This window comes from Lutra lutra, chromosome 3 (genome assembly GCF_902655055.1).
Source record: "Lutra lutra chromosome 3, mLutLut1.2, whole genome shotgun sequence".
NCBI lineage: Eukaryota > Metazoa > Chordata > Mammalia > Carnivora > Mustelidae > Lutra > Lutra lutra.
The window spans coordinates 44,572,456-44,593,717 of NC_062280.1; the positions used below are offsets into that span (position 1 = coordinate 44,572,456).

The following is a 21,262-nucleotide window of genomic DNA, read 5'->3' on the forward strand; positions in this document are numbered from 1 at the left end:
GCCTGTGGGAAACTATTCCACCATCCTCAGGCCCCCTTCCCACAGCAGCCATGGCTGCTGAGCCCACCAGACTTTGGACCCACCCTCCAATGAGAGGCCACTGAAACCCCTGCAGGTCTTCCTCCCCAAGGAGGCATTTGGGGAAACTGTCTCACTTTCACACATGCTGCTGAGTGCCCTCTGCCTGTCGGGGCCCTGGGGCTGTGGTCTCTCCACACACACACACTCAAGGGTCAGCACACTGTACCTTTATTCCTCTCTGCCCGGGGCAGCCCTGGAAACCTTGTGTGCCATTCACACCAGGAGGACCGCGCTCACCCTGCCAGGACAGACAAAGGCAGTTATAGTTTGGAGCTCCTTGTCACAAACTTCCACTGAGTTTGCTCTGCCAGGAAAGGCGTGTCCTAGAAGGTAGATTTCACTGGGCAGGGATGCTGCTCGACCCCAGTGAAGCCTCCAACACCCCTGTACCCCCAGCCTTGGGTGGTTCCTGCCCCTGGAGGGAGCAGGGCCTGGGAGGGTTTTAAGCTCAGAGGGTACCTCCCAGGAGGACCAAGGGTGGGCAGGGCTCTGGGTACTGGGTGCTGGAAGAATCCTTGGCCTGAGAACTCCTCTGTACCATCTTTTGTTCCAAGCATTCCGAAGGGTGCTGGGGTCAACCCTGCACCTAGCACTTCCAGCTGGAACCCTGTGATTTCACATGCTCCCCATGGGGCCCTTTATCCCCATCCCAGGGTTGGCCTTCCTTCTAGGGTCTCAAAGCCTCTCAGACCTCCTCAGTCCCAGGCACTGCTTCCTGAACCCCCAATGGAGCCCTTCGGTGGTCCCCAGTCTCAGAGGCCGTCAAGTGTGTCCCTCTGAAACAGAACCAGGACACCCATAACTCATGCCCATATCGTGCATGTCCTGGTCATCACACTGTGCTCCACAGTGTAGCGATCTGAGGACAGCTGTTGAGGACGTCAGAAACTGTTTTCCCAGTAGGAAAGTCACTGGAAATAGAGATTATGAAGCCCAGAACCCAACCCCACCATGTGGGGAGCAAGGAGGGAATAAAAACTTCAAGAACAAATTATTTTGTACTTACGGGGCCGCCCTCGTCACCGGGATAACCTCGATAGCCATCTTCCCCGGGAATACCCTAGAACAGAGAAAATCAGTTCCTCAGTTAAAGCCCATAGTTCTCTTTGTTCCACCTTCAAATGTCTCCATGACCCCCTTCCTTCAATAGAGCAGTGGCACCAATTAGCATGGCTTTAGCCGTCCGCTTGAACTTGGGCTTCCGCTCATTATTCCAGCGTAATTAATCAGGATCTTTCAGGCTGATCTAGCAAGAAATTCTGTTTGTTTCCTGTAACTTAGACACATTTGCTCAGAATCCTGCTGATCATCCACAGGGAGGCTGTCCGTGATGCCCACCAACCAGGGATGCCCACCAATTTTAACAGTATTTTGTAAAATGAAGAACAATGTATAAAAGAGCAGATGCCCTCACCCCGAGGAAAGAGAGAAGGCTGTGGGCATCCAGTGCCCCTCGGCCCTCCTGCTGTACCCTTGGGACTCCGCTGAGATCTAGCCCCAGGTGTACGGGAGGGCAAAGTTGCCTTACCTTTGGCCCGATGCTGCCAATGGGCCCGCGGTCTCCCCTTTGTCCGGAGCATTTGCAGGGAACTCCGCAGCAAGCTTTCTCAGCAATGTTGTCCTACCAAAAGGAAAAGAAAGTTCAAGTCTCAACAAAGCCTAGGAAAAAAAAACAAAGAGCATAAATATGCTGTGAACGTCAAAATCTTCGTGCGTGGCTTTCTCAGTGAGAGATGAAGTTCTGCCCGTGTGGCGTTCCCTCTGAGACTGGCTTAGCATCAGGAGGGCAGTGGGAAGTCACAAATGGGAGCATGAAGAGCAACCAAGGTCAAAGAGATCTTATTCACGGTGTCACCTCAGGCTGGGCCTTATTTCTAGAAGTTTCCAATATGCAGCTTCCAATTTCAAACGTTAAACATAACTCACGTATTCTCAAATGCGAAGAGCAAGACGTAAGACACAAATTGCATATGGCACAGACAGAAGGATCTCCAGGATAGAGATCCATACACGCTTCCTCACAACCATGGTTAGAGCATAGATAATGCTGTCCACCCAGAGGAAGCCTTGGGAACAGCCCCCATGTGGGGGCAGACCCCAGTGATCTGCCTCTTAACCACCAGGACCACCACTCTGGGTCACCAGTGGGGCCACCCTCAGCAGACACCCTCGACGTTCCCTTCTGATCCTAGCCCCTGACCTTGCGGGAAAGCGCAGGCCCAAGAAACATTTCTGACTTTTCAATTTATGGTGGTCAAATGCTTTTCTTGCCCTGGGCTTCTTAGAAATTTCACGTTCTTCCATGTCCCAGATACACCAGCTAACACAACTCCTTCCACCCAATAACAAAATAAAATCCTAAAGCCAGCTCTGGGAAGAAGGGACAGTCAGTTTGTCCCACGACCCACTCTTGCCAGCAGCAAACAATCCCTAAATTGACCACTCAGCCCCACATCCCCCAAAGGTCTGCCCCACTCCCAACCCAGGAGCTAGCACTTCCAGCTGAGAGAGGCCGAACCTGCACACTGGGAAGCCTCAGGGGGGCACCTTCATCTCCTCCAGAAGAAACTAGGAGAGAAAGCAACGGAGAGGCACCTCTGCCCAGAAATGGTCTTTCTTTTCCTGCATAGCCTTGTTTTCATATGCAAGCTTTCTGATGCCGATGACACTCTTCCTTATTTGGGGACAGTCACTCTGATGTTTCACCTTCATGGCAAGCTTATGAAGAGCAAGATGCTCATGAGGGGGAGCAGAGGAAATGGCCAGGTGACACCAGCAGCAGCATGCCTAGAGACCCACCATCCCATGGGCTGTTCTCCCAGCTCTTGGATACCTCAGTTTCAGGACTTGCGCTGGAGGTGGCAACAAGGCAAGTCCCTCCCAAATGAATTAAATGAATTGAATTATTGAATTACCTACCCAAAGGGCCCCTTTGCCATTCATTGGGCAAAAGAAAAAAAAATACCTTCGTTTTCTGAAGATGACAAAGAATTTGGTATCTAGACCGCTTTGTGGGGAGAGGCATAGAAACTCACAAGCTGCTCTGCCAGTTCATAATCAAGGTCCAGCAAGTTGAGCCTCAGTGGCCGGCTGTACAGAAAGCCTCGCCCAAACTCCAGCTGCATCAGCTGCTCCAAGTTGGCTACACGTTCAAGGCCCACCAGGATCAGAGCGTGGACCCCTGCAACGAGAGACATTCAGGACAGGTTAGCCAGCATTCTGAGCCACAATCTCTCCGCCCTCCTGACTTTCTATTTTTAAGGAAAATTCAGTGTAAAATGTGGCCTTTACCTGAACTGTATGGCATCAAACTAGTTAGCTACTCTGAAGAATTCACATCCAGGAACTTCGGACACCTCTCAGGCAATTGTTTCAGTTCTATTAACTAAGCTGATCAGGAGAAATGCCGGAGGTGACATCACAGAACATGTTCATACATTCTAGCCTTCTGTGCTATGGGGGGGATCTCTGACAGCCCCAGGCAGCTGACAGAGGTTCAGGCTGTGGGGAGGAGCCCCAGGGGTGCCGCAGAGGACTCCTGCTTCTCACCCCGGCCAACTTCTCATGGTTAGAAAGTTCACAACCCACCTTCTTGTCGGAGTTCCTCAGATGCCTTTTGTAAATCAGCCAGACTTCCATCCACTCCATCCGTAAAATGAATGACCACCTACAAATAAAGAACAGGTCAAACCCCAGCCACAATTAGAAGGAAAGAGTACAGACTCTCAGAGGGGAGATTGGACCATTCAAAGCCTCCACCTTACGGTTGAGGACACTGGGGCCAACGTTTAGAAGCCATCATCTCCCGTGCATAGCTCTTTAATACTCTGCACTAAATGAGGGATAAAATAAATAAGGCGATTGTGGTGTTCGATTAACTAAAAAAAAAAAAACCACACACATAATAAAAGTAAAGAGTTTATCTCATTTTCCTATTTATGTTATATAGTTTCTAGAAATTGTGTGTGTGTGTGTGTGTGTGTGTGTGTGTGTGTGTATTTATGTTTGTTATGGGTTGATCTAGGCCCCTCCAAATATCTTATGTTGAAGACTTAACCTTCGGTACTCCAGAATATGACTGTATTTGGTGATTAGGCTGTTAAAGGGTCATTAAATTCAGTGAGGTCATTGGGATGGGCTTTCATCCATGGGCTTGTCTCCTTCTAAGAAGAGGAGACTGGGACACAGACGCACAGAGGGAAGGCCATATGGAGACAGAAGGAGAAGGTGGCCTTCTGGAGACCAAGGAGAGAAGCCTCTCAGGACCAACCCAGCAGACACTCTGATCTCAGACTTGCAGCATCTCTGGGACTGTGAGAATAAATTTCCGTTGTTTCAGCTATCCAGTTTGTGGTAATCTGCTATGGCATCTGAGCAGACTAGTAGAGTGTGTGTGTGTGTGTGTGTGTGTGTGTGTGTGTGTGTGTGCATGTGTGTGTTTTCACACTATATCTGTATAGGTATATATATGCATGTATCTACACATCCCATGGAGAGAAAGAGAGAGAAACAGAGGATGATGTCCTTGATGGGTAGGACTATAATTAAACATGAATTATTCATAACTTCAACTCAGTCCAACTTAATTACTGGTTTCCAGGAATTATTTTTTAGAGCACAAGTAAAACTACTGAAATGAGGAAGATACAACATTTCAGACTTTATGATCAGTTGGCGATAAAACATGTTTATGTTCAGTGCTGTCAACCACATCAAACATGAAGAATGTTTATAGATGAAGAACACTTTGGGGAAAGGGGCATCTGGACATTGAGGTGCTCCCCCTGACCACTAGAAGTCCAGAAACTGCGCAGGAAGCTGAAAGAAGGGGAGCCCGTGCTCACCTTTACATTGTCTGGTGAGGACTGTCTGAACTTGTTCTGATAGACCTTCAACGTGTCCGCAGTGAGGACATAGGGGTGCTGCCCACGCATGTTCCGGAACTTCTCAAATAGCTCCGGCTGGTACTCGGCGAAGTCAAAGGCCTCCACGGGACCTGAAGGCGTGTTGGCCACCACTGACACGCGCACATTGGGCATCTGGCCGCCGCTGCAGCTGATTCTTTGCATCTGGCTGATTCTATTCAAGATGGCATCCACCTTGGACTCAAGGCCCTTCTGGGTCACAAATACATTCTGATCCCTTGATCCGTCAAACCCCAGAATCACATCCAAGTTACAGGCTGCAAAAGGGAAATACGCAAGGAGATCTAAGTCAGGTGGCCGAGATGAATCAGACATACAGGTACAGCTCCAGAATCAGCACCAGGCGTCACGCTCAAGGGCAAAACCAGATCCTCTACGTATGAGCTTGGAGAAGCAATCCAGTCTGCCTCTCTCTTGGGGAACACTGGTGCTGACTCTTGGGAACTGAGAGTGTAGGCCATTTTAATGGGTTTGCTTTTCTGGGATGTTAATCCATTTTGGCCTGCTCTCTAGTCAGTGTTTACATGCATCCCCTATTTGTGCTTTAAGTTAAATGCACTTGAGAACTCAAATACTCTGATCTCAAATAGCTGATCTAATAAAACCTATAAACAGAAACAAGGATCAATCAGTCTGAATTATTTGGGGGATCCAGGAACAGAGGGAAAAAGTAAATCTTGGAAGAACAACAAAATACAGACTTCCACCCTTACCTGAAAAGTAACATATCCTTCTCAATAACAAGGACAGGTGGTTGCCAAGGACCCAACCCACCCAGATATAGGAAAAATGCCTGAAGCAGCCAAAGGCTCAAGGAAGCCATGGGTTAGCACCACGTACCTAAATAACAAGTCCTAAACATCCGCATGACAGGATAAAAATGTGCACGTAAAGCAGATCATTACCTTTGGAAATATCAGTCACACCCGGACATAAGGTTTCATGCATTGCATCATGCAGAGTTTCCAGAACTTGCTCGCTCAATTCAGACAGCTCCTGGACATTCCCCACTCGGAACCCGGTAGCACTGTTTGACGCTATTTTCCCAATCTCCTCTGAGTCGATGTTCTTCACCCCCACAGCAAACACTTTGACACCTTTCTGGGTGAGTGCCAGGCTGGCCTCCTGGGCATCCTCCACGGACTTTCCACCCGTGATCACAAAGGCAATCTGAGGGACCCTCTGATCCAGGCGGCTGCCTGCCTCCGGCACGAAGTGATTCACGCGCAGGTGCTCAATGCCCACCTTGGTGTTTGCATGTCTCCCCCCTTTGTAGACCACTTTGTTGATGGCATCAATAATCTGCTCCTTGGTGGAAAAGTCCTTCAGGAAGAACTCATCAGTGGGGTCAGAGTTGTACTGGACCAGCCCAACTTGAATGGAATCACCCCCCTCATACAAAGTGTCCACAATTTCAGACACAAAACGGAGCACTTCCTGGAAACTGTCCCTCCTGAAATTGATGGAGCCATCCAACAGGAACACAATGTCTGCTTTCTTTTTCTCTAAAAATGATTAAAATGGAAATGAGGAGAAATCCAGTTTCCATGTCCACACCAAATACACAATGTGTAAAGTAATTGGAATAAGACATTCCCGTAACATATTCACAGTGAACAACTTTGCTTTATTGCTTGACTCTATAGTTCCTAAATTCACACCCACCATGATGCTAAAAACAAGAAGACAAATGATAAATCATCTGAACGAAAAGATAGGAGACAGAAGGACTCGGGGAAACTGAGAACGGATCCTGATTATCCCATGCAAAATGGTATCACGTCACAGATTCAGCGGTCCATAAACTCAGATGTTTTAGTAAATGCCACTAACCCCTTTCCTTCTGGCCAAAAATGAACAATGATGTCTGACAGGAGTCGATGGAGATGAGCTAGAGGCTGATCCAAAAAAGGGCTGGGAGAAGCAGGTTGGAAAATGGGAAGCAGACCCCATTCACCTTTGGAGAATTGCTTACCCACATGCTAAGAGCTTCATGGAAGCCTGCCAAAACTCAATGGCATCTGGGGGTAATTTCCTAATTACAATCAAGCTATCAAGACTGGAGTAAAAGAGGGGCATGGATTAGCTAACCTCCAAGGTTTCATCCTATTCTGAGAGCCAATGAATCTATGGCTAATCCTCAATGCTCCTTCGCAGAACCTTTCCATGGCACTGGGAGTAACCTCAGAGAAGCCTCTCAGAGGAATCCTTAACCATGTTCCTTAGGCTATGTTTCCTTCTACAGTTTCAACTGAATCATTTGTCCAATATTTAGTTTCTAATTTTATGTGCAGCAACAACCCTAACAGATGAAAATTATTAAAATAAATGCTGATGATATTTTTCAATTAAAAGATAACTGATGATGTGCTCTGTAGTTACAGGTCCCACGGGTCATACCTGGCCGTGAGGGAGAAGGTACGTCCACTCCTGGAGGTGCAGGCGTGACCCCAGAGGGTCCAAAGGCATGCATGACCCTGTCTTCTATGCTGGGGAGCTCTTTGAACTCTCGCACCGTGAAGATCAGCCTAGGGTCGTTGGTGATGGTCTGTAGCTCTGTTCTGTCGATATTTCGGTCTCCTACTCCTAAACTCACAATCCCTGAGGACCTAATCACCTGTGAAAATCTGGAAATATCATCCTGGGATTTTCCACCCAAAAAGAGAACCAGGTGTTGGGGCACCCCATCTTCTATCCGGCTCCCAGCAGACTTAACAAAGAGGTTTCTTGCCACAAATTCCAGAGCTTTGCCAGTGTTCAGTGGGGACCCCCCTTTGAACCTCAGGCGACGTATGGCATCAAGCACAGCGGCCTGGGATTTATGGGTCTTCAGGAAGAATTCTGGGAAGACTTCATTGCTGAATTGTACAACCCCGATCCTCACTTTATTCGGGCCAATGTTGAGTCTGCGAACGATCTTGATAACAAAGTCCCGAATATGTGCAACATCATCAGGCTTGATACTGTCAGAACTATCGATTAGGAAGACAATGTCCGCAGCATCACTCTCCGTAGCTGTGGACAGAAAGAAAAGAAGAGGAAAACTCGGTACACGACTGGTTGTTTCTCTGGTTTTGTTTCCGCTTGAGTTTCTGAACTTTGCCTTCCATTGTACATTATTAATTAACTTTATAATTATAAGCTGAGGTACATGTGCTTATCTCTTGAGCTTTTTAAAATTAATCACTAAAATTTGGGCCTTTTCCACCAAAACAGTTTCTGGTTTTTGAATTATTCAAGGTTCTCCAAAACTTTCTACATTTACTTTATTTTGATTTTGGCTTTGCAGTCTGGGTTACAACTCATTTTTAAAAAGTGTAAACAGCATTTAGAAACAGGATTATCAGATTCTACAGAATTATGAGCTTTTACTACAGAAGGGATCAAGATCACCCAGAGCAACATCTTTGGTGTACAAGGAGAGAGAGACAACTGAGATCAAAGGGCCTGTCTGTCCAAGGCCACCACTCACATAGGGACACCTGGAGAATGCCAACTCTCTCCCAGTGTGCCACAAGAGCTCCCCATGTGATTGACTCATGGGATTTCCTCCTGCCTAGCATTTACACAATTTTTTTGTCTTCATTGTTATTGTCCCTATTTTCTTTATATGAATCAATCCATTTTTTTAAAGATTTTTTTTAATTTATTTGACAGATCACAAGTAGGCAGAGAGGCAGGCAGAGAGAGACAGGAGGAGGAGGCAGGCTCCCTGCTGAGCAGAGAGCCTGATGTGGGACTCGATCCCAGGACCCTGAGATCATGACCTGAGCCGAAGGCAGAGGCTTTAGCCACTGAGCCACCCAGGCGCCCCTGAATCAATCCATTTTTAACTACAAAACTAATCAACAAGTCCTGGGAAAAATGAACCATGTTTTCCTCTTAGTTAGAATTCTAGGTCCTTCTTGGTTGTCATTTTATTGAGCTGCTCATACATTGCCACTCAACAAATTCAGCCTCTTTGCCTCATAAATCCCTCGGCTACTTATAATGGAAACACAGCACAGCAAAAGCTGAGCAAGTCATGGAATTGAGCCATTAATATTAAGAAAGAGAAAAGCTGGACCAGCACACACATCCAGGCCTTGGGTTCTCCTGTAGAATACAAAAGATTTCACAGGACATCAACACCAGAATCATACATGCATACACAGTGACAAAAAGAAGACAAAAATAACCAAACACCTGCCATCCTGGCTAATAGGAATGACTGCTGCTTCTTTTCCAATTACAGCTTTAGCCATAGGATGTAGAAAGATACCTAATCACAGAATTACTTTCACTGCTTGACAATAGCTTATCCAGGCCAAATTGCCATTTCCTTCAGCCTTCCACAGAACTGCCTACCATGAACTCAAATCCTATCCTAAGTCCATTCTAATGCCCTCTTACTGAGATGCTCCGTGGTTCCCCACCATGTGCATCTTCCCTCCTTTCAACAAGTGATAGATGTAACTAGTTCAATGTCAGGTGTCCCTTTATTTTATTTTAACTTATCATGAGTTCCACGGACCTCTGAACTTGTTATATTTTTATATCAAAAAAAAAATACTCAGAGAACAACAACAAATAGCCCATCTTACCTGGAGAAGAATAGCGAGTGCTGGTCAGGATCCTCTGTATCTGTTCTGAAGTTAGGGTTGTGATGGGGGTCAGCAGTTTCTGCTCTAGGCTGGGCAGTTCCCGGAATGTGCTCACTGAGAACACGTATTCAGGCTTCAGGGAGATCTTCACCAACTCTTCCTGGTCTGCATTCCTTGCCACGGTAAATGGTGCCACACCAGACTGCTTGAGCTCGGCTGCAGAATCGTCTACCTCATCATCAGATTTCCCAGATGAAATGAGGACCAGGAACTGAGGGACACCCTCTTCAATCCGGCTTCCCAGGGGCCTCTTGAAGATATTCTTTGACACGTACTCCAGGGCACTCCCAATGTTGATTTGCCTCCCACCTTTGGGCCTCAGCCGCCTCACTGCATTCTGTACTTCATCCTTACTGGAATGGGCGTTCAGCAGGAATTCCACCCTGGGGTCCTCGCTGAACTGGATGACTGCCACCCGAGTCGTGTCAAAGCCCACGTCCAGGTAGTCAACCAGCCTCTCAATGAGGGTGCGGATATACTGAAATTCAGGACCAGCACTTTGGGACCCATCAATGAGAAAGACCACATCCTTCTTGCTTCCAACACCTGCGAATCACATGTTATCAGGGGCTTCACTTTTGCAGGCACCAAATTCTTAGTGTTAATGAAACACCTCCCAGTTTGTCATGGAATCACCACCCAACAGGCAAGGTATCTTCATTCTGACTATTCTAGTTAAAATACAGATCAGGGTGAGTTCAGAGGGGATTTGTAAAGATTTAGATAACTCTTTTAAAAGGAGATTGAGGCACTGCTGGAGGGGGAAGCAGGCATCAAGAGACAGTCTTTAAGAAAGAAGAAAAAGTGAAGTGTTTTTATCCAGAAAGAAATCGTCCTTCTCATCCTTGGTGGAGAAGCAATGAGGCAGGAGAGAGAATGGTGGATGGTGCCCTTGAGTAGATGAGAGGGGCAATGCCCAGGAGGCAGAGACAGCTCACCTGGGAACAGATGGGGCTGAGATATAGACAGCAGTTCTGAAAAGAGGCTAAGTGTAGAAGTAGGAGGATGGGAAGAAGGCAAAGGTAGAAAATAGTCATTTTGAAGAGTGGGAGAGCAAATATGCTGTAGAAATATATGCTCGTATTTAAAGTAAAGAAGTCACATGTACACTATGACAAGATTTCCAAAGTGCATTCTTGAGAACCCTGGTACCCAGAGTGCACCATATTAGAAGGACCCTGCAGTCACATACATTTTGGAAATGTGGTTCTCTTACTGAATTGGAGAAATGCAATACACATCAACTGTCTCCCAGATTTATTTTACCACAAACCCTTTAGAACATTCCACAGAAGCCTGTGAGGCATACTGTACTCTGTTCCGGACACCAGCAAAGAAAAGCCCTTCTCAACTGCACCATGTCGGTCGTCCTTCATTCACCCAAAAGGCACCATATCCAGCATCTAACTGTTGTCTCCCTTGCTTCTACTTTTCCCTTCCTTTTGTTCCCCTCTGCCTTTCCTCCCCCCCCCCCCCCAGAGGGGACTCTGTAGAAGGTAAGTCACTTCTGCCTCCTCAGTACTGAGACCCTCTCTACCAAGTGCCCAGTGCAGGCAGGTCCTTGGTGGGGACTGTGAGGGGAAATATATCTCAGCCCTCTTCATTCTCAGTGGCCAGGCTCACACTGATTTCTAGCTTATTATAACCAGGCCTACAAAAGCAGAATAGGAAAGATGAAATAGAAAGGACTGCAGCTATAAGAGCAAGGCGCACTCCTGCCAATTAAGACATTTACTTCTCAACACCAGCCACATTTAAGAACAGTCATCACACTTCGGTTCTGGAAATACCAATATTTCAGAGACTGTGCCCCAGCTTGAAGGACCCTGTGGTCATGTCCCCTCCCTGATCACAGAAGGCTGCCAGGGACAGCTCAGAACTGATATTGAGCTGGTGTCATCAATGAGATGGCCCCTTCCCTCCCGATATTATGCAGAAGCCTCTACATAGACTTAGGGGTCAGCACTCTTCGAAACTTTAATTTGACTCAAAACATGAATTGTAGCAGGTCCCCAACCCCCCTCTCACTTCTGGCCACCGAGAGCAAAGGCATATGGCCCCTATTTCTTCATGAAAAGTCAGTTTTCACCCAATATGGCAGACAAAAAAACAGAGGACACTTCAAAACCCATAGTCCAAACAAGTAGCCCCAGCGGTTTCTAGGAATAATGACCCAAGGAATACCCTCCTTACCTGGGCTCGTTGGGGGGAGCAGAACTGGCTGCAGCCTCCTTAGTTCTTCCCGGTTGAGCTGGATGACTCTCTCGGAGATCACGGGCTGGATGGTCCCCAGCTGCCGGAAGGTAGGAATGGCCACGGCAAAGTCGGGGATGAAGGAGATGGTCTGCATCTCGGTGATGTCAGCATTCCCGATGCCGATGCCAATGGGCACTGCCCCTCCCCTCTTCAGGACGACCGAGGGACCCCTCACGTCATCCCCAGACCTGTCTGCCGTGAGGACAATCAGGAGCTGGGGGACACCTTCTGCTATCCTGCTTCCGGCCGAGCTAATCAGGATATTCCTCAGGACGAAGTCCAGGGCAGCCCCAGTGTTGGGGGTCGGCCCTCCCAGTAGGTTCAGCCTGCGTACGGCGCTGACCACACTCTGCTGATCCATGTAGGAATTTAGGTAGAACTCGGGTCTGGTCCGGTCACTGTACTGTACCACGGCCACACGAACCCGGTCTGGGCCCACATCCAGGCTCTCCACCACTCTCTGGACAAATTCTTTCAACAGAGGGAAGCCGCTCCTGACGCCCTCAGAGCCATCAATCAGAAATACCACATCCTTTTCACCTGAAACTGGGAGGGAGACAGCCTCAATGACACAAGGGACCAAAAGGGACCATCTGCTATGGGTCATGATTGGGTTGAATAATGGCCCCACACAGCTATCCAATTCAGAATCCTCAGACCTTATGGAGAGGGCTTTGCAGGTACGATTACATGAAGTGTTTGGGGATGAGGAAATTATCCTGGATTATTCAAGTAGACTCAGTATAATCAATCATGTGTCCTTCTAAGAGGGAGATAAGGTGATGAGTGTTTAAGGAGAAGCTCTAGGGGATGAAGCAGAAGCCAGAGAAGACAGAAGAGGCTCTGCTTCTGCTTTGCAGATGCAGGTAGGGGCCCCAAGCCAAGAAGTGTGGGTCGCACAAGGCCAGGGAATGCACAAGCCATGAGAACCTCCACAAGGAATGCAATCTGGTTGACACCTTGCTTTTAGCCCAGTAAAACTGATTTTGGATTGCTCACCTCTAAAACTGGAAGACAATGAATCCATTTTCTTTTAAGCCACTAAGTTTATGGTAATTTGTTACTGCAGAAATCAAAAATGAATACAGCAATATAGAGAGATGATAGATAGGTAGGTAGGTAGATGATAGCCCTTTATTTTAGAACTTCCTGATGCTTGAGCAGCATTGTCAATTTTCAAAGGTATACTCAGGAAACAGTGCTGGTGGAGAGACAGGATGGCAGAACCCGCGTAACCATAAGCACATTACATAGATGGGAGCTCTCAAATGATTTGCTGCAAGTCACAGTGGATCAATGGGGAGAAATGGAGACCAGATGTCAGGCTTATAGTTCAAAACCAGCAGTGTATGTCTGAAGAGTCAATGCAAAAGTACTAAATTATCAGTTTTCAATAAAAAGATTTATACTTGAAATTACTCTTTTCACTGCATTTTTTTTCTTTAAAGATTTTATTCATTTATTTGACAGAGAGATATCACAAGTAGGCAGAGAGGCAGGCAGAGAGAGAGGGGGAAGCAGGCTCCCTGCTGAGCAGAGAGCCCGATTCGGGGCTCGATCCCAGGACCCTGGGATCATGACCTGAGCCGAAGGCAGAGACTTTAACCCACTGAGCCACCCAGGCACCCCTACTCTTTTCACTGCATTTTTATCAACAAATGGAAAGCAGTTAAACACAAAGTCATGGTAACACAGATCAGCAGTTGGAAATTCCAGTGCTGCGTTTACAGTGGAAATTTACCCGCCGCTCATCACATCTTATATTCTTGATGAATGAGTTGTAGATGAATTACAGCACAGTGAGACCCACTAAGTCCCACCCAGTAAGACATCGGAGGACTACGAAGCTGTAGACTATTTTAGCTATAACGCATCCATGGTATGTGGCTTCTATTAGGCATAGTGTAAAAACAGTGTTTGTAAAAGGATTCTTAACTCTTAATATGTCTAAATCTTTATCATCTAATTATGAAATATCTATCTAATGTCACCCTGATTCTCCTGATTTGCCCTGAGAGCAGTTAGACAATAAAGTGGGAGAAGAAAGAGCCAGCAGCCTACTGTCCTCATGCATTGCAGAACTGGGTTGTGGAAGCAAGCAGAATGTCTGTGACGTACCTGGTGCTGGTGCCCCATTGTGCACCGATTTTAAGAGGCTGACAATCTGAGGTTGAAGCTCTCCGATCTTGGGAAGTGACTCAGCGGCCAGAATGAAGACGGGAGAAGGCACCATCAGCTCCAGCTCAGCAGGATCTGCGTTCTTGGCCTGCAGTACAAAAGTCACCACCCCACTCTGCTTCAGGTTGAGTGCAGGAGTGTCCAGACGATCTGATGACCTTCCTGCAACCAGCAGCACCAGGAACTGAAGCACTCCATCCTCGATCCGGCTTCCTGCAGACTTCACAAAAATGTACCTCTGTGCGTAGTCCAGTGCGTAGCCCAGATTGAGGGCTTTGCCGGTCTTGATCTTCATTCTCTTGACAAGACTCAGGATTTCAGGTTTATTCTGGTGCTCATCAAAACGGGACTCCACCCTGACGTCATCACTGTACTGAGCCACTGCAATCCGGGTCCCCTCCGGTTTCACATCAAGCTCATCAATAACCTTGTAGAGAAAGTCACGGACGGCAGGGAACTGGCCCGAGAGATTGGCTGAGCCATCGAAGAGGAATAGAATGTCTCGCTTGCTTTCTACAACAGAATAGGTTGGGACACAGTGAGGGAGGAGAACATAACCAGCACCGACATGACTTCAGCCCAGCACCACTAGCATTTGGTCATGGGAGGTCACACAATCGTCTGATGATCACTATACCAGCAAGGAAGGAGAAAACCCACTGTCAAAACCTGAAGCATGGGATGCCTGGGTGGCTCAGTAGGTTAAGCCTCTGCCTTTGGCTCAGGTCATGATCTTGGAGTCCTGGGATGGAGCCCCACATTGGGCTCTCATCTCAGCAGGGAGCCTGCTTCCCCCTCTCTCTCTGCCTTCTGCTACCTTCTGCTCTGCCTCCTTGTGATCTCTCTCTCTCTCTATCTCTCTCTCTGTCAAATAAATAAATAATTAAAAATCTTAAAAAAAAAAAAAACCTGAAGCACAGCTGTAGTTAAAACGTCCCATTTCAAAGCAGTGCCTGTTTGCAAAGGACTTGAACTTGATGGTTCTACTCAATCCAGTATCATGCTTCTTCAACAAAGCAAGACAACGGGAGCCCCAGAGGGTCCTATTCTTGCATCAGGAGGTCATCACTCCAGCAGAAGAGTGTTTTCCAACTGTTATAAATTAAACTACTTAAAATGTGGTCCTGGTCATCCTTTTGCTTAAAAATTGACCCGTCTCTAGCAACAAAGGCTGACATGGGTTAGCTACCCAAGGAGAACTGAGTTGACACCTATCTGCTCCAACTGGATTATCTTTTCCTAACTTTGAGGTTATGGACTAGGACCCCAAAGAGTGCCCATCATTACTCTGGGTCACCCTGTCCATCAGTGCATCCCAATCTGTGGTACTTAGCCAACAGAAAACAGGGAGGACAGCCCATAGGGGTCTATAACATGTCACGTGAGCATTATTTTCAGCTCAAAGAATTCTCAGAGGTATTTTTATTAGGTTTCAGTTGTCTCAGTCTTGCTCCCCATCTGTGTGATCTCAGCAAGCTGGTAGAGCCAATGTGTTGGAATCTCACCCCTGTACTAATTTGCAGTGACAGCAATAGTCCAGACTTCCTTTGGAAATCATTCTGTCATCACATCAAGATGCGGCCCTTGTTGGGCTTCTCAAAAAAAGTAATTTTCTACCTTTGGCAGATTTTGAATATTTTTTAAAGATCATATAAATAAAACAATTGCCATTTTTAAATGACCCTGATGCATTCTCCCATATGAAAGGGACGCCATCCCTCTCCCTCTCACTTCTATCTGGATCTGTGCTCCAGAAAATTCTCAGGCACTGGGACAAAAAAAGGGGGGTGGTGGTAAGACGGGAGGAATGGCAGCTGGATGTCCTAGACTTTCTTTTGTGAACAAACACCCTTTAGAAAGAGGATCTAAACTTGCTGGCACGGTATCTCAAGCCCCCATCCAAAACACTTGGACCACAGATGCCCAGTCTTCGTTCTATAGCTCCGCAGGCTCTCGAGCTCAGGCTGGGCCACCTGTCCTCCCCTGGGGGTAGGTGTTGAGGGAAGGGAGCCCCGCGCAGTCGGGGAGCTTTACCTGGCTGGGCGAGCGGCACCTCCTCCACCCCTCCACTAACATAAGTGGTCAGGGGCTGAATCAGCTGCTGAGGCAAAGCTGGCAGGGAGCTGAAATCATCCATGAGATACACCAGGCTTGGGTTAAAAGCCATCTGCTCAAGTTCTGCCTTATTTGCCCGGCCAGCCCCCACACAGAAGGTGAGGACCCCTGAACGCGCTAAAGCATTGGCAGCGGGCAAGTAGGTGTCCTCGGACTGCCCGGCCGTAAGCAGGAGCAAGAGCTGCGGCACGTGTTCACGGATCCTGCTGCCGCCAGCTTCGGTGAAGTGGTGCGCGTGCACGTAGCTCAGGGCCGAGCCCGTGTTCAGGCCCGACCCCCCCTTGAGCTGCAGCTGCCTCACATGGGCCAGCAAATCTGACTTGGCCTGGTATGTGTTTAGGGAGAACTCCGTTACTGGAGTGTCACTAAATTGCACTAAACCGACACGAATATTGTCGCCTCCGACATCAAGGCTGTTAACTATGTTCATGACAAAGTCCCGCACATAAGGGAAATTGGCCTTTCCGACGTTGAGCGATCCATCCAAAAGAAAGATGATATCCCTTTTGTTTACGTGAACTGCAGTGAAGCACAGAAAACAGAGTGAGACATACACAACCACCAGGGGCACTCCATGTGTGCCCACACCATGGGCACACATGCCAACATTTAGAACACACAGACAGTCGGTGAGGCAAAGCGTGTCCGGCTGGTCAAATATGGCAGAAGGCGGCATATTTTCCTCTCATGGTGGCTGGGGTGTGTGAGGCGTATCAGTAGCCAAGTTGACGACACCAAGTTGGCTCATGGAGAGAGAGAGCGCCAAAGGGAGAGTTTGCAACCAACAAAAATGATCAGAATCCTTGAAGCAGAACCTTTCTTCCCTGGAAGGGAAGTGACCAGCATGCCCTGCATTTCCACCTCACTCGGGTTTAGGACTGTGGTCGCAGCCAGGCTTACATGGGGGACACCAGGTCCCCCAGGGTTCCCCTCTACACATTTGCAGATAGGTTAGAAGTGTTAGCCCAAGTCACCTGAGAAGACGAGTTCCTGAAGGCTAGGGAAAAAAATAAAACTGTGCTGTTCTCCTCCTGAAGTATTCTTAGGATGACCCCTTTGTCATTCTTTCTTGGTTCCCTTCTGTTGGGAGTCACGGCATTGCCTGGCAATAATCCCACGGGGTGCCCTTGGGAATTCCTCCAGAGGGAGAGAATAGGATCACGGAAACATGTTAGGATGCAAAAAGACTATTTGGCATGCTTGGTTGAAGATAGGCAAATGAAGATTCAAAAGAACAGTTCCCAAATTACAGAATTTGTAGCAGCACGCTTAGGAATACATGCCTTTAAAAAACAAAAAAAACCTCTTCCATCTCTTCCCTGGTGTCTCACTAAAATTTCAACCTGACGACTAATTTTTTCCTGTGTGTATCAAACGGCTTTGGCTTTGAGAGTGTGGACTGGAAGCCTGAAGGAAGGAAGAGAGAGAGAGACTTCCAGAAGAGCAAAGAGCCTGAGGAGAAAGCAAGCATCATGCAATATATGGGTCATGCATCTGACAGTCTTCCAGTGGTGAAGTTGTGAGGCGGAAAAGCTTGCTCCTGTGATACTCATCTTCGTTAAGGACGGCGAACTGCACCCAACCGGTGTGTGAGCTCACAGACTATTACCGTGTCTTTGAAAATAACTTTTCACTGATAATCCTATTAAATGAAAGATTTTAGAAACCACTAGGCTTTTATCTCCATGCCCATTCATGGACTGAAGGGAAATCCCTCAGAGAAAGGAGAGAGGGTTAACCTTGTGCCCTGTTGGGGGCTGGGCCACTGAGTGGAGAATGTGAGCTCAGGAAAGCAAGAGCCTAACCACATCTTGATGGTGGCAGAAGCAGGCTGGACAGGAGTCACCAGTTGAGATAGATCCTGGGATCTGACAAGAGGTAACAACTAGAAGTGACCTCCTAAGCCAGAAGCTAGAAGGACAGTTGGCCCCTGGCCCTACAGTTTCCATCATATGATTTCTGTTTGATGACACATCAAGTCATACAATTCTAATATGATGATATTTTAGGACCTACAATTGTATCCTACGGCATTCAAGTCACACAATCCCCAACTCACGGTAAAAAAAAAAGCCTGAAATAAATCTTGGTTATGGCTCTTGTTTCCATCATTTAAGACCTGTCTCTCAGCTGAGCACAAATCAAACTTGGTTCCTTGGTTGGTTGGTTGGTTTCTCAAAGGCTCTGCCTGCAGACCCACCCTGCCGTGAGTCTGACTTCCTCCCCACCATACCTTCAGAGGTTCCGGAGAGGGTCCTGAGAGGCGCCAGCAAGCCAGGCAACACGCCCTGCAAAGGGGCAGCTCGGAACTCAGCAGGGATGAACACCAGGGAGGAATCAAAAGCAATCTCTTCCAGCTCAGCCTGGTCCGCCGCCTTGTTCCCAATGGCAAAGGACATGATGCTGCTTCTCTTCAGCTCCTGGGCAGGCTGGCTGATTTCATCTAGGGACTTACCGCCTGTAATCAGCACCAGAAGCTTAGGGACCCCCTCGGCGGCCCGGTAGCCAGCCGAACTAGTGAACAGGTTGTTGCGAACAAAGTCCAGAGCGGAGCCCGTGTACAGGACCGAGCCTTCCATGGGTTTCAATCTCCGCACGGCGGTAATGACTTCCCTTTTATTGGGGTAGCTATTGAAATAAAACTCTGGCCTCACAGTGTCGGCATACTGAGCCACTGCCACTTGGATAAGATCCTGTCCGATTTCCAGCCTCTGGATGACTTTGGCAATGAAGTCGCGGATTGCATTGAAGTTGGCCAGTCCCAGTGCGGATGAGCCATCCACCAGGAAAACTATGTCTCTCTTGTTGACTTCAATGACTGTAGGTAGCAACATTATAAGGTGAGTAGAATGGCCTTACCTATCACATTCAACTATGACTCTCTAGACAGCTAACTAGACTCGGAGGGCACTCCCGTTTGCTCTGGCCAGTGTGAAGTCAGTGGGAGCCCCAGGAGAATCTGTCAGAACACACACATTGCTGTCAGCTGCATCCTCCCTCTGGGGTGGCAGGTTGGCCTAATCCCCCACCCCCACCCACTCCTAGAACTTTTTACAAAATCGTTGCACAAAAACAAATTAAGTTTTAGTCACCACCTGCTTAGCACATCGTCAGTAAAAAAAGCCAGGAAGCTCTTTTCTGCCAAAAGTCTGAAGTTAGATTTGAGAGCCCAGAATGAAGCCGCAGCTTAATAGAGTAAAGGAGCATCAGTGCCTACTGAAGGGGTCCTTTGTTTCACCGCCGTGACATCACGATCATCTACCATCAAGCTGACAGAGAGTAAACATCCCCATTCCCTTCCATTCTATTCTCCATGCCTGAGTTTTTCAGGCAAAGGAAAGAAAACCAAGTACTTGACATCATAAAACTTATGGAAAAGAAATCGATGTCAAAGTCAGCAAGTGGCACAGAAGGGTGTCCATGTGAGAGACCTGTGTTGGTAAGGGGCTGAGTTTCGTGTTAGGACTGTGAAAAACTGCAGAGCAAAAGCATCTGGGTGAGGTCACTGCCTCTCAGCTATAAACTTGGGTCTGCCTGCCACAGGGACACACAGCAGCCAGGCTGAGCCACAGGAACAAAGAATCAGGTCAGGCACTACACCCAATCCAGACACCTGCTGGGGCTTCCAAGACTTAGAAGGATGTGGGTTATATGTCTTGATATTTGACTCTATTATTATCTGTCCAAACTCTCCTCTTTCAGGGAGAACACGTAAATGCACACATGGACACAAAACACCCAGGGACAAGCATGCAGGGACCATTGCGTTGGCCGTGGCTTGTGGGGTAGATGATGAGTTCCAAGTCCTTAAATGCTTCACAGAGACGTGCAGACATGTGGAATTCTCACTCTGTGTGTGTGTGTGTGTGTGTGTGTGTGTGTGTGTGTGAGAGAGAAAGACCATGAGTGTGGCACAGCCCTGCCTCCTCCTCCCCACTGCACACACACAGAAGACAGACGTAAGTACCTGTATACAGAGTCTTAACCACACGTGTGCATTCCATGAACACACGGGGAGTGAGCCTGCTCAGATGCACGCACTCACACACACATTCCTCTCCCACCTCTGATGTAGAAGTTGACCCTAAGACCATAAATGCAGAGGTTCCTGCATTCCCTGTATATACATACATGTATGTATATAACACATAGCGTAGATGAATAGAAGGACAGGTCAGCTGTAATCCCAGATCACCAGGCTGACTCCCTCCGCTGGCTGAGTGGCAAGTCCCCTCCTCCTCCAGTAAGTGACATCTCCTTCCTGACTTGTGATGACAACCCGAACACAGCTGTCTTCTGCTGGGACTGGGTTTGAAATACCCTTGCTGGGAGCTGAACCTAAGGTCCTGCTAATCAGCAGGCTTCTGCCTGCACCTCCTACAATGACTGCCACCAGCCCACCTCAGGATGCCACATATTCCCCCAGACCTCAGGAGCCCAGGACTGGGTTGGCTCCCCTGGTAGTGCCCCAATGCTGTCGGCAAACGTCCAGACCCCTCCTGTCACTTCTCCGGGCTGTCTTGTCTCCACCCGACTCTGCCCATCCTCAGCGACTCAGGACCCTAGCCCGCAGTAAGGCCTGTCCTCCCACGCCACCCCCCACCCCTCACCCTGCAACTGTAATTCAGGCCCCACCTGCCCTTACTGTTTCTGGAGATTGTCACCCACCCCCCCTCGGCCTGGCCTCTGCCTGTTGCTCACGCATGTTCTACCTGCCTCCGCCATGCCAGGCCCCAGATCTGCTCACCCTGCTCCACAGCCCACCTGCGAGGTAATCTACACCAGATCACAATGACCAGTGCTCTCCTGGAAGCCTTCCTCTCCCAACCTCTGGAAGGACCACTTTCATTCTCTGCTCTCGGCTCCAATGTGGCCCACACCCATGCCCCATCTCACCACGCAGATCCCTGAGAAAACAGAGCCACTGGAGGGTGATCCCTAAGCTCCAACCTTCAGTGGATTAAGTGAGCTCCAGCCCCACTACCTTACAACAGTTCTGGAAAGTGGGCATGCTCCTTGGTGTTGCAGGGACATGCACCCAGAGCATTGTCCCTCTGCTGTCCC

General features: G+C 48.1%; 1 protein-coding gene across 7 annotated transcripts in view; it reads right to left on the reverse strand.

Annotated features, from left to right (window-relative positions):
• The window catches only part of COL6A3 (collagen type VI alpha 3 chain), a 77,496-nt gene that overhangs the window by 33,622 nt on the left and 22,612 nt on the right, over positions 1 to 21,262 (reverse strand). For 3 of the 7 annotated variants that reach the window (XM_047721466.1, XM_047721468.1, XM_047721470.1), the window contains 13 exons: positions 18,432 to 19,016; positions 16,118 to 16,717; positions 14,024 to 14,596; positions 11,843 to 12,451; positions 9,590 to 10,195; positions 7,407 to 8,021; positions 5,912 to 6,511; positions 4,926 to 5,263; positions 3,670 to 3,748; positions 3,117 to 3,262; positions 1,610 to 1,702; positions 1,088 to 1,141; positions 248 to 319 (listed from right to left, as the gene is read on the reverse strand). In XM_047721466.1, coding sequence (XP_047577422.1) covers positions 248 to 319; positions 1,088 to 1,141; positions 1,610 to 1,702; positions 3,117 to 3,262; positions 3,670 to 3,748; positions 4,926 to 5,263; positions 5,912 to 6,511; positions 7,407 to 8,021; positions 9,590 to 10,195; positions 11,843 to 12,451; positions 14,024 to 14,596; positions 16,118 to 16,717; positions 18,432 to 19,016 — 4,970 coding nt within the window. The remainder of the gene's footprint in view (positions 1 to 247; positions 320 to 1,087; positions 1,142 to 1,609; positions 1,703 to 3,116; positions 3,263 to 3,669; positions 3,749 to 4,925; positions 5,264 to 5,911; positions 6,512 to 7,406; positions 8,022 to 9,589; positions 10,196 to 11,842; positions 12,452 to 14,023; positions 14,597 to 16,117; positions 16,718 to 18,431; positions 19,017 to 21,262) is intronic. The other 4 variants (XM_047721467.1, XM_047721472.1, XM_047721471.1 and 1 more) reach the window with 3 other exon arrangements.